Source organism: Neophocaena asiaeorientalis, unplaced genomic scaffold, assembly GCF_003031525.2.
Source record: "Neophocaena asiaeorientalis asiaeorientalis breed wild unplaced genomic scaffold, Neophocaena_asiaeorientalis_V1.1 scaffold150, whole genome shotgun sequence".
In the NCBI taxonomy this organism is placed as follows: domain Eukaryota; kingdom Metazoa; phylum Chordata; class Mammalia; order Artiodactyla; family Phocoenidae; genus Neophocaena; species Neophocaena asiaeorientalis.
In genome coordinates, this window is record NW_020176571.1 from 15983785 (window position 1) to 16000830 (window position 17046).

Here is a 17046-nt window from a genome sequence, read left to right on the forward strand (position 1 = left end):
TAACACTGTATTCCTGTATCTTTGCCTTTTGCTCTTGTTTAGGATTCTCTGCTCTTTGTTTAGCTTTTTGGCTTTAAATTTTTTTCTGTTTTCCTCACTTTCCTTTGTCCATTTTTAAAAAGTAAATTTATGCATGTTTATGAAATTGAATAATCTAAAAGTCTAATAACAAGTTTAAAAACAAAAAACAAAACAGGTCCTTGCCCTACCCTTCTCAACCCATTTCTCACTCCCTCCACTTTTAAATCTTTTAGGTCTGTCTTCTGATATTTAGCTCCATATTTCAAAATAAATTGTGTATACTGCTATTTCTTGATTTTTCAGTTTGAGACATTATCTATAAATTCAAACTACCAAAGATGAGGTTGAGTAAACACAGAACATGCATTATATAAAGTCAAGATAATAGACACACAGATAGAATAACTCTAAACTACCACAGTACGTTAAGTTTTACCCTGACGTTATTTTTCCAGTTAGTGTGATGAGAATACAGAAGATCTCTATTAATGTACAAATGCATCATCTGGTAAACATTAGGGTGATCCAGAAGTTATTTTATTTTTAAATCCCTTCACGTAGATTACTTTATCAGGCAGGCACTGAGCTATATGGAATCCTAAAGAAGTGGGTGCATGGGATATGTAAATATTGATATGAACAAAAAGAAAATAGGTTCAGATTATGTGAAGCTGTCCAGGGCTTGGTAAGGACAAAGGAGGGTGGGAAATTAGACATAGGAAGGAAGGCATCTTTCTTACTTTAAGGCAGGCCAAAGACTACTTCTGACTGAATGAAATCTAAGCCTGAGGCATAAATCATGCTGCTTCCCTATTTGTCAAGCTAAAATGATACACAGATTGGTCCTCTTTTTTTGCCTTATTTTAAGCCTTACTTTGTATGCTACAAATGTATAAGAATCACAGTGTGATATAGGCATCTACCAGGGGCATCAATCTTTTCTATTCATTCTGCTAAGATAATAGATTTAAAGGCTTTAAAGACTCAATTCTAATGAATCAATATTCAAATGGCTGAATTCCTCTTCTTCCTTTCCTGCTTGCTTCTAGTTTAAGCTGGCAAGACCACAAAGTTAGCAAAATTCTTCCTCGTTATTTATTCCAAAGGCAACATTTAAATTTATTCTTTGCTATAATGAGGCTTAAACTGGAGGGATTGAGAAAGAATGCTGGCTACAGAGTCCCAAGAGCAGGATTGCTTAATCAGATATCCTGGTCGATTTTAATTGAAAAACTTTGCCAACTTACTGTGGTAAAATGAGGGAACTTCACATCAAGTTATGTCCACAGAATTGTGATCTATTGTGAAATAAAAACATTATCTAATCAACTGCATGGGTTTGAATTAAATTTTTTTTTTTTTTTTTTTACTTTAAAAATCAACTTTGACAGATCAGAGTCAAGGAATGTTTTCATAATGGACACTTCATCCAAAGAAAATATCCAGTTATTCAGCAAAAATTCAATGCAACCTGTTGGGAGGCCTTCCTTTAAAACAGAATATCCCTCCTCAGAGGAGAAACAACCCTGCTGTGGTGAACTAAAGGTAACAAACAATTAAATGATAAACAACCATAAGTGGTTAACTAAAGAGCTAAGAGAATTTGGTGGAGTCCATGCTCTCAGTTCTTGATCCAGTTATTTTCTACACACTATAGCTAGAGGTGAGAAATTTTTTCCACTTTAAAAAGTGACCTTAGATGCAATTTATGAAAACCACACTTTGCTGGGCAGTGAAAGCAATCTTTGCCTGACTATGTAGGTTAAATTACTAAATATTACTTTCCTGGCTCACTTGAATGCCCCTCCGAAACAGAAAGGAGAGAGGTAATGATATTCATTAAATATCTACCATGTACCAGATGTTATGCTATGCACAGCTGTAACATTTAATCTATGAAACATCCATATTATTCCCATTCTATAAATGAAAAATTTGACTTTCCTGGCCACACAGTAAGGGACAGGGTTCCCTTTTAAATGGTGCTCAACGTGACTCCAAGTTCCTATACTTTCCTTGCATCAAATATTCACTCAACAAATACATATGTGGTTTTTTTCATATAATCCGCCTTATAGATACTCCATCACAGACCCAGGTCTAGCAAAACACACAAGCCAGATATCAAAAAGAATATATTTTTTTCATTGAATAAGAATTTGAGTATGAATTTAACTTGAATATGAACTTAAACACAAAGAATAGTAGTTCTACTTTTTCAGTCTGTTACGTTCCCTGCTAGAACATTAACCATTGCTGTGAAATACACAATAATGAGTATTAGACCTGTGATAAGATGTTGAGTATTTGGTTGATGGGTTTTGTTTTATTTTCTTACCTTTCAATGGTTCCTTCCTCTCTCTGCTTCCCCATGCAATGAATCTTCTTTTCAAAGCCAAGACATCTTTGAATGCCCTTTGGGGGAGAGGGGGAGAAAGGGTGGAATTCAACATACATTATGAATGAAAGTCTATTTGAATTTTTAGAACTCTACATGAGCTTGAGGTGGGAAGAAGCCTATTACTTTGCTTGAATGAAATCTTCAGTGGTAACAGGCTTGTTACCTGGTTTGTGGTTTGTGGTTTGTGTTTCTGTCTCTCTGTTTAGTAAATTTCCAGTCATATGTCAGGCTGGAGTTAGACTAAGTGTGACCTGTCATATTTTTCAGGTGTTCTTGGGTGCCCTGTCTTTTGTTTACTTTGCCAAAGCACTGGCAGAAGGCTACCTGAAGAGCACCATCACTCAGATAGAGAGAAGGTTTGATATCCCTTCTTCACTGGTGGGAGTTATTGATGGTAGTTTTGAAATTGGTAGGTATTGCAGATGCCTGACTTTACTTTTTTTTTTTTTTTTTGCGGTACGCGGGCCTCTCACTGTTGTGGCCTCTCCCCTTGCGGAGCACAGGCTCCGGACGCGCAGGCCCAGCGGCCATGGCTCACAGGCCCAGCCGCTCCGCGGCACGTGGGATCCTCCCGGACCGGGGCACGAACCTGTGTCCCCTGCATCGGCAGGCGGACTCTCAACCACTGCGCCACCGGAAGCCCTGACTTTACTTTCAAGTACAAGGTTTCTAGGCACGACTAAATGACATCCTCACTGCATTCTGCTGTCTGCTAGTATCAGACTCTATCTGTAAAATCTTATTTGGACAGAGTTTGCCATGGCCTTGTGCTACAGTATAGGCAATTTCTTCTCTCTGAGCAAACAGCAATTAACTTCCTGCCCCAGGTGTTCACTATTATATGACTCACACAAGTTTTCAATCAGAGTGAGACTTCTCTAGGAGAGAGAGTGAGATGCTGCTGGTATTTTGAGTTAAAAGTATGCAGGAAATGTCCTTACAAAAGAGTTTTATATCTTGGAAGCCCTGTGATTCAAACTTTTCTAGAGCTTCAAAGAAGCTCTAGAAAAATATCTTGTAGTGATTTAAGAAGAAGTTAAACTATAAAAGGGGTATTTCTGTCCAGTGGCCTAGAAAGAATATAAAGGGATTCTATTAACAAGAACACTAGAGCAAAACAGGCAATAAAAATTCTACTCTCCGGGTTCTTTGGTTATAGCCATTGACTATACACTTTGAACTTGAAAAGACCAAGTGATTTTAGTCACTGTTTTGGAAGTACTTTAAAGAGTGTAATCCCATTTAGCTTCCTGAGTTGATAAACTAAGGGGCTTTGATTCCTTCTTGAAGTAAACAAAATTAATAGTCTCTGTGGTCCTTTCTGCTTGTTGAGTTTCAAATATATGCTATAGTAAAATCTCTAGTGGCTCCAGGTTCAGCTTCACTTAAACCTTCAGAAGAGTGAAGGGATATATTTCAACTCTTCAACAATTACTTTTTTAGTTCTGTTGGGCTGCACCCGCAGGCCAGCAAGCCCTGTGCTTGTCCGGCTTCAAGACCGAAGAAAGAGCCCAGAGTTAGCGACAGAAACATCAGTGGTTTAACGGATAGGGGGAACTTACACGTCTGAAGCAAGGTCCTGGAGCAACAAGCCACCGTGTGCGGCTGACTGCAGGCAGGACATGGCGGCAGTCTTCTCTCCCAGGGAGGAGGGGGAGATTACCAGTTATAGGGGGAATTGACTTCAGGTTGGCTCATTGGTTACCAGGGAAACCAGTAGGTGGCACGCCCCCTCACTGCCGCTTTGACAAGCTATCCTAGTGGAGGTGTTCTGATCTAAAATTAGAACAATCACCAGCTGAAGGGGCAAATATACAGGAAGCTTGGCAGTGTGAGTAGTGTAGATGAAGCAGGCACTGGTTGAGCAGGGAATGTACGTAGAGCAAAAAAAGAGCCATCTTGGGTGGCCTGATCATCCAAGTTCATACTGTATATATCAGTTCTTACCCTAAATATCAGGAAGAATTAAAAGAGTGAATAGGTACCCTTTTACCTTCAGGCTTTTATTCCCCAAATCCATCTTTCATCACCCTACCAGAAAAAGATTTCTTGGTTCAGTGCTAGTCAAACGTTAATGTTCACGCAAATGACTGGTCAATTGTGTTAAAATGCACAGACGTTCTGTAGGAAGGGAAGATCCTGCATATCTAACAAGCTCCAATACGATGTTGATGCTATTCATCAATGGGCTGCACTTTGTGTAACAAGTTTCTAGAACACCTGATCATATCACTACCTTGTGTAAACTAATTGGAGACGCCTGGAGAGCTGATTTATTCCTTGATGACTGCCCTGCCTACAACCCTAAACGGAATGAAAGTCCATGGAGAGTCAAGGTAAGGGTAACACTGCATCAGGAGAAGAAACAAGTATGAAGAGGAAGCTGGGTGCAGATCAAAAGAATAAATCAGACTTACAGAAAGAAGAAGAAATGAGAAGACAGAAAATTACATATGAAGTGATTCATTGATTATTGCTCACTCTAGATTATAGTATAAAAACATTTTGTAGCTGAAGAGACTTGGGAAGAATCTGGTCCAAATTTTTCTTAGATTCCCAGACCCCAATGTAAAACTTGAGAGGGTCTATATTTAATAGAGAGTACTAATGTTGCACAGGAAGTAAAAAAAGGGCCCGGAGTCTAAATTCATATTAATTCTTCCAGACCATTCTAAGGATAGAAATTGTTTATTGGATTAGATGCAATAAAAGTCCTCTGACTTCCATTGCAAAACTTTATGTCAAACACCACAGGTTTGCTCTAGTTATTTGCAATCCCTAGTTTTCCAGAAAAGTGGGTTTCCTGACCATAATTTTAATTTACTCCTTTTGCCTCTCTTCATATTCCTTCCTTCCAGAGCTCTGGACCCATTCCCACCCTCTGTCTCTAGCTTTAAATTCTTCTATTTTTTGCAGAACAATTTCATTTATCCTTTGACATCAATTGGCATTATCATCTAACATCTGCCTACTGGATACTCAATTTCTTCCCAAGTAAAGTATTTTCTTGTAACAAGGACTCTTTCTCCAAAAATGACAGAGAGTTTCCAAGAAAATAAAATGTTTTCTTATCAAGACCTACTAATATTTGCAGATATTAATTCTTTGTTTCAAATATTTCTCCATGTATTTTCTTCTAAATATTTAAAACTTTTGCCTCTTACATTTTAGTATTTAGTCAACTTGACATAGATGTTTTTAGATACACTTTGTTTTTTAAGGCAGTTTGGGGTTCACAGCAAAAGTGAGCAGAACGTACAAAGATTTCCAATAAACCCCCTGTCCCCACACATGCACGGCCTCCCCCATTATCAACATCCCTCACCACAGTGGTACATTCAGTACAGTTGATGACCTACAGTGATACCTCATTATCATCCACAGTCCAGAGTTGACGTTAAGGCTCACTCTTGGTGTTGTATACTCTGTGGGATTGAACAAATGTATAATGACATGTATCCACTATTATAGTATCATACAGAGCACTTTTAATGCCCTAAAAATCCTCTGTGCTCTGCCTATTTATCCATCCCTACCCCCTACCCCTTGGTAACCACTGATCTTTTTACTGTCTCCATAGTTTTGCCTGTTTCAGAATGTTATACAGTTGGAATCATACAGTATGTAGCCTTTTCAGATTGGCTTCTTTCACATGGCAATAAGCATTTAATGTTCTTCCATGTCTTTTCATGACTGGATAACTCATTTCTTTTTAGCACTGAATAATAATCTATTTCTGAATGGACCTTAGTTTATTTACCTATTCATCTAGTGAAGAACTTCTTGATTGCTTCCAAGTTTTGGCAATTATAAAGAAAGCTACTATAAACATCTGTGTGTGCAGATTTTTGTGGGGACATAAATTTTCAACTCTTTTGGATAATTACCAAGGAGCATAGTTGCTGGGTCTTATGGGAAGAATATGTTTAGTTTTGTAAGATACCACCAAATTGTCTTCCAAAGTGGCCGCACCATTTGGAATGAGAGTTCAACAATAAATGAGAGTTCTTGTTGCTCCGCACCCTAAGCAGCATTTAATGTTTTGGATTTTGGCCATTCTAATAGATATGTAGTGGTGTTTCATTGTTTCTTAATTTGCAGTTTCCTGATGACATACGATGCTGAACATCTTTTTGTGTGGTTATTTGCCATCTGTGTATCTTCTTTGGTGATCTGTCCATCGAGGTATTTGGTCCATGTTTTAAACAGGCTGCTTGTATTCTTATTGTTGGGTTTTAAGAGTCCTTTGTGTATTTTGGATAACAGTCCTTTATCTGATATGGCTTTTGCAAATATTTTCTCTTGGTATGTGGTTTGTCTTTTAAGTCTCTTAACATCATCTTTCATAGAGCAGAAATTTTTAATTTTAATGAAGTACGGCTTATCAATTTTTTCTTTCATGGATTGGGCTTTTGGTGTTGCATCTAAAAAGTCATCACCAAACCCACGGTCTTCTAGGTTCTCTCTTATGTTATCTTCTACAAGTTTTATAGTTTTGCGTTTTACATTTAGGTCTGTGATCCACTTTGAGTTTATTTTTGTGAAGACTGTAAAGTCTGTGTCTAGATTCAGTTTTGTTGTGGTATTTTTGCATGTGTATGTCAAGTTCTTCCAGCACCATTTATTGAAAAGACTATCTTTGCTCTATTGTATTGCCTTTATTCCTTTCTCAAAGACCAGTTAACTGTACTTATGTAGTCTGTTTCTGGGCTATCTATTCTGTTCCATGTATCTATTTATCTATTCTTTCACCAGTGTCACACTGTCTTGATTACTGTGGCTTTAGAGTATGTCTTGAAATTGGGTAGTGTCAGTCTTCCAACTTTGTTTTTCTGCAATATCTTGTTGGCTATTCTGGGTATTTTATTTGTCCATAAAAACTTTAGAATCAGTTTGTCACTATCCACAAGTAACTTGCTATGATTTTGATTAAGATTGCATTGAATGCATAGATCAAGTAGGAAAGAAATGACATCTTGACAATACTGAGTCTTCCTATCCATGAACATAAGATATCTCTCCATTTATTGAGTTATGTGATCTCTTTAGCCAGAGTTTTATAGTTCTTTTCATATAGATCTTGTACATATTTTGTTAAATTTATACTTATTTCATTTTAGGGGGTGCTAATGTAAATGGTATCATGTTTTTAAATTCCTGTTTTTCACTGCTGACATATAGGAAAGTGATTGACTTCTGTGTATTAACCCTGTATCTTGCAACCCTGCTATAATCATGTATTAGTTCCAGGAGTTCTTTTGTTAATTCTTTCAGATTTTCTACAAAAATGATCATGTCTTATGGGAACAAAGCTAGTTTTATTTCTTCCTTCCCAATCTGTGTACCTTTATTTCCTTTTCTTGTCCTATTGCATTAAGTAGGACTCCCCGTACAATATTGAAAAGCAATGGTGAGAGGAGATAGCCTTGCCTTGTGCCTGATCTTAGTGGAAAAGCTTTGAATTTCTTACCATTAAGTATGATATTAGCTGTAGTTTTTTTTTTTTTTTTAATCAAGTTGAGGACATTCCTCTCTCTTCCAAGTTTATGGAGTTATTTTTTTCTTTTTTTTTAAATCATGATTGGTTGTAGAGTTTTGTCAAATGCTTTTTCTGCATATATTGATATGATCATGTGAATTTTCTTCTTTAGCCTGTTGATATGATGGATTACATTAATTTTCTAATGGTGAACCAGCCCTGCATACCTGGGATAAATCCCACTTGGTCTTAATGTACAATTATTTCTACATATTGTTGGATTTGATTTGCTAATATGTTGTTGAGGATTTTTGCACCTATGTTCAGGAGAGATATTAGTTTGTTGTTTTCTTTTCTTGTAATGCTTTTTCTGGTTTTTCTATTAGGGTAATGTTGCACTTGTAGAATTAGGAAGTGTTCCCTCTCTATCTTCTGAAAGAGATTGTAGAGAATTAGTATAATTTCTTCATTAACTGTTTGGAAAATTCACCAGTGAATCTACTTGGACCTGGTACTTTCTGTTTTGGAAGGATATTAATTATTGGTTCAATTTCTTTAATAGATATAGGTATATTCAGATTACCTGTATCTCCCTATGTGAGTGTTCGCAGATTGTGTCTTTCAATTTGAATTCCTCCCTCCCATCCTTTGTATCAGTGTTATTATTCATTTTATTTCACTTATACATAAGCAAACATGCATACATAAGAATACATCATTGAACACATTTTTGATATTATTATTTTGAACAAACTGTTATCTGCTAGATCAATTAAGAATAAGAAAAATAAGTTTTAAATTTACCATCACTTATTTCTTCTCTGATGCTCATCCTTTCTTTATGTAGATCTGAGTTTCTGAATTTTATTATTATTATTTTTCTCTGAAGAGCTTCTTTTAACATTTCATGAAAGGCAGGTCTACTGGAAACACATTTCCTCAATTGTCTGTCTGAGAAAGTATTTCTGCTTTGCTTTTGAAGGATAACTTCACAGGGTACAGAACTTTAGGTTGGTGGGGGTTTTTTCTCTCAACACTTCAAAAATTTTTTCTACACTCTTTTCTTGTTTGCATGGTTTCTGAAGAGAAATAAGATGTAATTCTTATTTTCCTCCTCTATAAGTGAGTTTTCTTTTTTTATAAATTATCTCTTATATTTGATTTTCTGTAGTTTGAAAATTATATGTCTAGTTTAGATTTTTTGGCATTTATCCTGCTCATTGTTCTCTTAGCTTCCTGGATCTGTGGTTTGGTGTGTGATATTAATTTGGTAGAAATTCTCAATCGTCATTATTTTAAATATTTCTTCTATTCCTTTGACTCTTGCTTCTCTTTCTGGAATTCCCATTACCTGCATGTTACGCCTCTTATAGTTCCATGTCCTTGGATATTCTGTTCTGTTTTTTTTCCAGTCTCTTTTTCTCTTTGCTTTTAAGTTTTGGTGTTTTCTATTGATATATCCTCAAGCTCAGAGATTCTTTCCTCAACTGTGTCCAGTCTACCAACAAGCCTATCAAAGGCATTCTTTATTTCTGTTACCATGTTATTGTTCTCTAGCATTTTTTTTTGATCTTTCCCAGAATTTCCATCTCTCTGATTTACATTGCCCATTTGTTCTTGCATGCTCTTTAGTTTTTCCATTAGACCTCTTGACATCTTAATCATAGTTGTCTTAAATTTCTAGTCAGACAACTCCAAAATCTCTGCCATGTCTGGTTCTGATTCTTGCTGTCTCTTCAAAAAGTTTTTCTTTTTACTTTCAGTATGTCTTATAATTTTTTCCTTCATAGCCAGAAATGATGTACTGGGTAAAAGGAACTGCTATAAATAGGCCTTTAGTAATATGATGGTATTGTGTGAGGGAGAGAAAGTATTCTATAGTCCTACGGGTCTCAGGCTCTTAGTGAGCCTATGCCTCTGGACTGTGAACTTCAGATGTGCTTCTCAGTCCCCCTATCCCTCATTGATGGGACAGGATAGCTAGAACAGCTGAAGTTGGGTATTTCCCTTCCCCCAGGTCAGCTGGGCTCTGATAATGCCCCAGCAGGTTAGACTCTAGTTACTAGTTTCCCCTAAAAGCAGACTTTCTTAAGAAAAACAGAGTGCTCCAATGTATTTCAAAATGGTTTCCTTTCCCCTCCCCATGCTGCAAGCACAAAAGTTTTATTCTCCAATATTCACTGTGAGAACCTAATTGAGCTCCTGAAGTAAAACTCACAAAAGAGTGTGTGCCCTCAATCACTGGGTCCCTCTGGAGTTTTTCTCTCTCAGAATTGCTGATGCTGAGCCTCCTGTCAGTTATAGTTCAGGTTTTTCTTACCATAACACTTGTTCCCAAGGAGATTTATTGTTGTGGATTTCTGTTCCAGCTGGCCACAATTCTCTGCCTTTGCCTATTGGTCTCTCCAATTTTGGGGACAGCAGTTTGCCCTATGACCCCATCTTTCTGACAGATCTAAGAAGAGTTGTTGATTTTTCAACTTTTTACTTGGTGTTAGGATGAAGTGGATACTTCTAGCTTCTTACATGCTGGACCAGAAAAGGCATATCCTTAAAATACATTTTTTTAAAATACAAAGTCAGGTAGCAATCTCTTTATATTATTATAACAAATTGTCCAATCAGCACTAATTCAATATATACTTAACCCAGTTATTTGCAATACCCTCTTTATCATATATTAACTTATCACTTAGGTGTAAATCTTTCCGTAAGTCTGTTGATCCCTGACTCAATACAAGACTGTCTTCTTGATTAATAGTTTTATAATTAGCTCTGTTACTAGGTAGGAAAATTTCCAACTTTTCCATCAAATTTTTTCTTGGCTCTACTTGGAATAGTTTCCTGAAACATCCAATTTTGGTTTGACTGAAATTGCATAGAATTTATATATCAAATCAGATAACTGAAATTTTATGTTATGAGTCTTTCCATCCAAGAACATGGTATACATCTCAATTTAGTTATTCTTTTTTATAGCTTTCAGTATTATATTTATAATCTATAAATATACTACTTATCTTTTGTTAGATTTATTCCTACATATTTAAAGTTTTTGTTGCTATTGTGAAAAGAATTTTTGTTACATTTCTTATTTAGTAATTCCTGGAATACTGGAAGAGTATTAATATCTAATGTTATACATATACAGCAGTCTTGCTGAATTTATGTTAATTTTAATTGATTGTCTATAGATGCTGTAGAGTTTCCTGAACAATCATATTGTCTGAAACAGAAAACAACTGTATATCATCCTTTCCAATTATTAGATTTATTATTTCTTGTTCTTGCCTTATTGCATTGGGCTCAGAACTATGTCCAATAGAAGTAGTGACAGTGGGCATCCTTCTCTTGTATCTTAACTTAATGAAAATACTTTAAAAATTTCACCATTAAACAATATCTGTGATAGATACAGTTTAAAAGTTAATTTGCTCAGATTTTTTCTTATTATAAATGGTTAATTATATTAAATGTTTTACATCTCTCAAGATAACCATGGAATTTTTCCTCTTCCATTATTTAATATAGAGCTTTAATTAATAGATTTGTTTCTTATTTGGTGGTACCCTTGCACTCCTAGAATAAACTGCATTTGGTCTCTTCTTTCATTGTGCTTGTCTAGTTTGAATTGCAAGGGTATATTGGTCTTATAGCATGAGTTGGGTAGCTTTCTTTTCTGTTATCTGAAGTACTGTGTGTGGGTGTGGGGAGAGAGAGAGAGAAAAAGAGGAAGAGAGAAAGAGAGAAAATCTAGTACTTGAAAATTTGATAAAATGTATTTGTAAACCTCTCTGGACCTGTTTGTCTTTTTCAGAAGTTAGTGATAGTAGATGTGAAAGAATATTGATATCCAACTTGATTTTTTTAAAGATTATACATCACTATTTATTTTCTAAGTGTATCTTCTGAGAACTCAGAAAAGATACTAAATAAAGGAAGCAAAAACTTCTACAGACATCACAGAAGCTCAAATGGTATTATGTAGTGTTTGGCATACCCACTAATGTAATACAGAAACAGCCTGTAAACATGAGTCCTTTATTGTGACATGTTGGTGGTATGGGAGTTGGGGAGGGAGATACTGGTGGTGGTGGTGGGGACACATTACCTATAAACTGAAAGTCAACTTTCACTTCAGTTTGGTTTATTTACTGTGACACATTAGCAAAACTATAGACATAATTATCAATATGGTACAAAATTTCTTCTACTAAGTACTTAAATGTCAAATGAGAAATTTCATACTCAAGTTTTTTTGATATGAAAATTCAAAAGAGTTTAATTCTTCCTGGAGCCATAAAGCCTGGAGCCACTGTAGCCTAGAGCAAGCTTTTTTCACTATTGTTATTGCCCTCAAGGCTACAAAAATTGCTGCTCTTTTTGCACTTGACTAAAGCTGGCAATGTGAATAAACAGTAGTACATTAGATGATTGCTTACAGATGTAAGGAAACTACTCTCTCTGGAAAATTGAAAACATTGAGAATGTCAAAGCAAGGCCACCCAACAGCCATCACAATCAATTGCTGGAGAATTGCTAAGTTTTACTTTATCTAACACCACAGTCCTTAAAAACTAAATATTCCAAATGCAAATAGCTAAAACTTTAAAGCCCCTTGAAATCTAAGACCCTAAGCAATGTTTATCAAAGCATGTTCCAGGAACCATCTCTGTCAACACATTGGAACTAGTATTAAAAATGCAGATTTCTTGGCCTGCATCCCTCTCCCCAATCCATGAAATCAGAAACTGTTGAGAGCTGTCAAGATTCTGCATTTTTAATGTTTCTATTTCCCCCACCATTCCTTTCCAGTAATTTTTGTGCACAGCAAAGCATTAGAAAATCTTCCTTAAAGGATGTTTAATCAGTTAACACCATCATCAACTAAAAGTAATTTATCACATCCTTCACTAGAGATATTTTAGAAAGGCTTAAGTCCCACCTTCAAAAAAATGTATTCTTTATTTTTTTAAAAAAGAGATGGTATAATTTATGGAGACTTTCTATTTTATAAAATTTGTATTATGAGCATACATTGAGTTTATATAATTGATGTATTTCTGAAGTTATGTGGAGTAATTTTTATTTGTATTTTGAATCTTATATTTTTATAAAAATTATATAAATATGCATTTCATAATTTGATTTCATTTTAAGTGAGGTACAGTTGTGTTTGTTTTTTCTTTCGGGAATATCAGCTAAAGCAATACTATATGATGTATGTTTCAAGAGCGAATGGGAAACCAATAGAAGTTTTAGTAGAAAATGTGAACAAATGAAGAGTAATACAGTTTACTTCAAAATCACCAAGGAAAATTTAAGAGAACTAAAGGAAGTCTTCTACAATTTGATTTACTGATAAAACACTTTAAATGGACACATAATTAAGGTGGATGAAAACAAGGTAGAAGGGTTGTTTATAAAAATATCAATATTTTGATAAAAGGATGAGAGGATTGAAATAATGAATCTGAAGATAGTTCCAGTCATCTCAGATTAAAGGAAAGAAAGACAAATGATGGGGAAGATGGTGGGAGATGGTTTAGTCAAAACAAAACGTTGCCAAACCTGCTATAGACATTCATTCATTTAGTTATGCTGATGACTTTTTCTAAGTTGTCTAACTTATGAACATTTTATTCTTTTCCCCAAAGGAAATCTCTTAGTTATAACATTTGTTAGCTACTTTGGAGCCAAACTTCACAGGCCAAAAATAATTGGAGCAGGGTGCCTAATCATGGGCGTTGGAACATTGCTCATTGCAATGCCTCATTTCTTCATGGAGCAGTAAGTCTAAAGCAAACATCTTTTTCTTGCCTTAACAAACAACTGCATGATGATTACAATTAATTATTTAAATTTAAGAAAATAACTCCTGTCTTAAACCATGATAATTTATATCTTATTTTTATTACATCCACTTTGGGCAAAATTTCAAAATGCTAACAATTTCACTTATGATTTAATAATCTGTAAAAAAATTTTTTTCAATATACTACTATGTATTTATGTCAACAAAATTTAAAGGGAAAATTTCACTATTATGCCTCCTTTCAAATGCTTTAACTTAGATATGGAGGCAAAATATATAAGTAAAGAGAAAGTAATAAATTATGTGGTAAATGTCAAATGAGTGTCAAAGGGGTAATAAATGAATGCTACAGACAGTATGCTGGATCATGGTACAATTGACTGGCAGATCATTGACTTAGGGATACATGACCAACTGAAATAACTATACGATGTTCAAATATTATCTCATAGAACTTTCTCAGTGGAAGTGGGGGTGCTTGTATTCTTTAACCCTGAAGTTTACTGTTGATACTTTTGTTAGTTCTTGCATACAACTTTAGTATTTCCAAAGATTTTGTCATATCATTTCACCTTTACAACAACCTGTGAGGCAGGAGAGCATATTTTATCTTTTTTAAATTTTAGAGCTAAGGACCATGACCTAGAGAGTCTGGTGACCTTCTCGGGGTTAGGTGTCTTCTAATTATAGAACTGGATTCTTAAAACCAGCATTAGGACTTCTTCACACATATACATGTTGCTTCTCCTCTGTGGTCGCCCATTGTCTCCTGAGCCAAGTGACTACCAAGAGGTTTTAAAGCAAGAGAATGTTCTAGGAAATTATATATCAAGTAATTCTTTGATGACTGTCCACTCTAGACCATCATACCATGACATTTGAGATCTGGAGAGACTTAGAAATGATCTGGTCCAAACTTTTTCTTGGATTCCCAGGTCACTTATATAATTTGATTTTGACTTCTGTGTCCAATCTGTAAAGATCACAGAATCCTCTGTGTGGGATCTTTCCTACCTATTTGGGTGGTTTCTCTGGCCCCTTTGTCTTTACATGAAGAGGGATCTGTGGCTTCAAGACTTCTGTCTACTCTTTGGACACCTATCTGGCCTCCTTTCCACAGGGCAGAAGTTTCCTTACATCACTGAGGTTATGCAAAGGTGTTATATGTGGCCAGTGGGTAAGGAGGAGACAAAGGAGAAGGCTGAGGAAAAGGGTCTCCAATCCACCTAACTCCTGATTGATCCATAGTTGTGTTATCTGTTCTAGTCATTGAACTTCCATGCAACAGTTCGCTCAGAGTGGGGGAAAAGAGTTCCACTACTAAAAATATTAAAATTTCAAAGTAGGTTCAGAGGCTAGATAAATCCTTGACCCTTGACCTAACTCATTCTGCAGTGCATCAGTAGCTCTTCTACATGACCTTGGGCATGTCATCTAACCTTCCTAGGCCTCAGTTTATAATACCTTAAAATAGGTATTACAGGTATTAAAAATAATACTTAGCTTGTAATGTTGTTGCAAATATTAAATGGAATGACACAGGTAAAATGCTTACCAAGTTTCCTGACATAACTAGGAGTTGTGTCATTCTTCTTGTGTGTTGTTTTCAACCCTCCTCAGATAATTAAGCCAGCTGGTTTTAACCAGAAATAGCAACGAGTTGTCTCAAAGGTGTTGCATTGAGATTAATAATAGTGTTACTTCAAGTTGATGACAAATATAACGTACTAATACAAGAAAACCAGAAGGAGAAGTATAGCCAACAGAAGCCAGACAGGCTAGCGCTGACAAAGGGTGCCAAACAAACACAGATTCTTATCAACCACCTTTTATATGTTGAAAGATATATTTGTTCATTTATTATTTAGTGTCTGCCACTTGTCTGGTACTGTGCCAGGTAATGGGGAAAAAACAAAATGAAATAAAACAAAAAAGAAACCCCATACACAGTTCTTTCGTTCATGAAGTTTGCTGTCTACTGAGGATTACTACAATAACTTCTTTCCAACCTTTCACAGCATTAGTCACTAACTGGGTACTTGTCCAAAATGTAATTTTTGTTCTGTCCATGAGGAGCGTACTCTGCCTAGCAGACATACCCTCAATGTACGACTAAACATAATATTAATTATAGATATCAATTATTGAGGGACTGCCACCAACAGACTGTGTTCAGCCTTATGTGTGTTAGTTCATCTAACTCATGAACTTTTTTTAACATCTTTATTGGAGTATAATTGCTTTACGATGGTGTGTTAGTTTCTGCTTTAAAACAAAGTGAATCAGCTATACATATGCATATATCCCCATATCTCTTCCCTCTTGCGTCTCCCTCCCTCCCACCCTCCCTATCCCACCCCTCTAGGTGGTCACCAAGCACTGAGCTGATCTCCCTGTGCTATGCGGCTGCTTCCCACTGGCTATCTATTCTACGCATCTAACTCATGAATTTAATAAATATGTATTGATCATTGCTCTAGGTAACGGGGATAGAATAGTGACAAAAATCTCTGCTCTCACGGATCTTACTAGGAAGAGATAGATAATAAATAAACAGACAAATAATGAGATATGCCAGAAATGTTAAGTGCTACAGAGAAAAACAACCCAGGGAGACACATAAGAGTGTGCAGAGCGTTGCAGTTTAAAGTAGGGTTTTCAGGGGATGGCTCACTGAGATGGTGACCTTTGTGAAGGGCTGAAAGAGATGAGGAGACAGCCATACAGACATCTGGGGAAGAAGATTCCAGGCTAAATGAACAGTGAATGGGACATTCCTGCAGGAGAAGGGAGTCAGGCATGTGGTCTACTGCAGTGATGAGCAAGGGGACAGTGTGAGGGGGTACAGAGGAGACGTCAAGGTTGTATCTCAAACTCTGATGGACACTGGAATCACCGGAGGCTCTTGGTAAAATGTAGATTCTGATTCAGTAGCTCTGGGGCTGGGGTTGAGATTCAGCTGATGCTGCTGGTCTGCAGACAACACCTCTGGTAGTAAGGACACAGATCATTGCAAAGACTTTACCTCCTCAGAATGGGATGAGAAGACAGAGGAGAGTTTTGAGCAGAATGGCACAATCTTTTTTTTTTTTTTTTTTTTTCCGGTACGCGGGCCTCTCACTGTCGTGGCCTCTCCCGTTGCGGAGCACAGGCTCCGGATGCGCAGGCTCAGCAGCCATGGCTCACGGGCTTAGTTGCTCTGCGGCACATGGGATCTTCCCGGACCGGGGCACGAACCCGTGTCCCCTGCATCGGCAGGCGGACTCTCAACCACTGCGCCACCAGGGAAGCCCCCTGACATATTTTTAAAGGGACACAGTGACTACAGAT

General features: G+C 36.4%; 1 protein-coding gene across 3 annotated transcripts in view; it reads left to right on the forward strand.

Annotated features, from left to right (window-relative positions):
* Positions 1 to 1437: 1437 nt before the first annotated feature.
* SLCO1C1 (solute carrier organic anion transporter family member 1C1) overlaps positions 1438 to 17046 on the forward strand; it is a 47508-nt gene continuing 31899 nt past the window's right edge. For all 3 annotated transcript variants that reach the window (XM_024733322.1, XM_024733323.1, XM_024733321.1), the window contains exons 1-3: positions 1438 to 1566; positions 2690 to 2831; positions 13559 to 13691. In XM_024733322.1, the coding sequence (XP_024589090.1) occupies positions 1438 to 1566; positions 2690 to 2831; positions 13559 to 13691 (404 nt within the window). The remainder of the gene's footprint in view (positions 1567 to 2689; positions 2832 to 13558; positions 13692 to 17046) is intronic.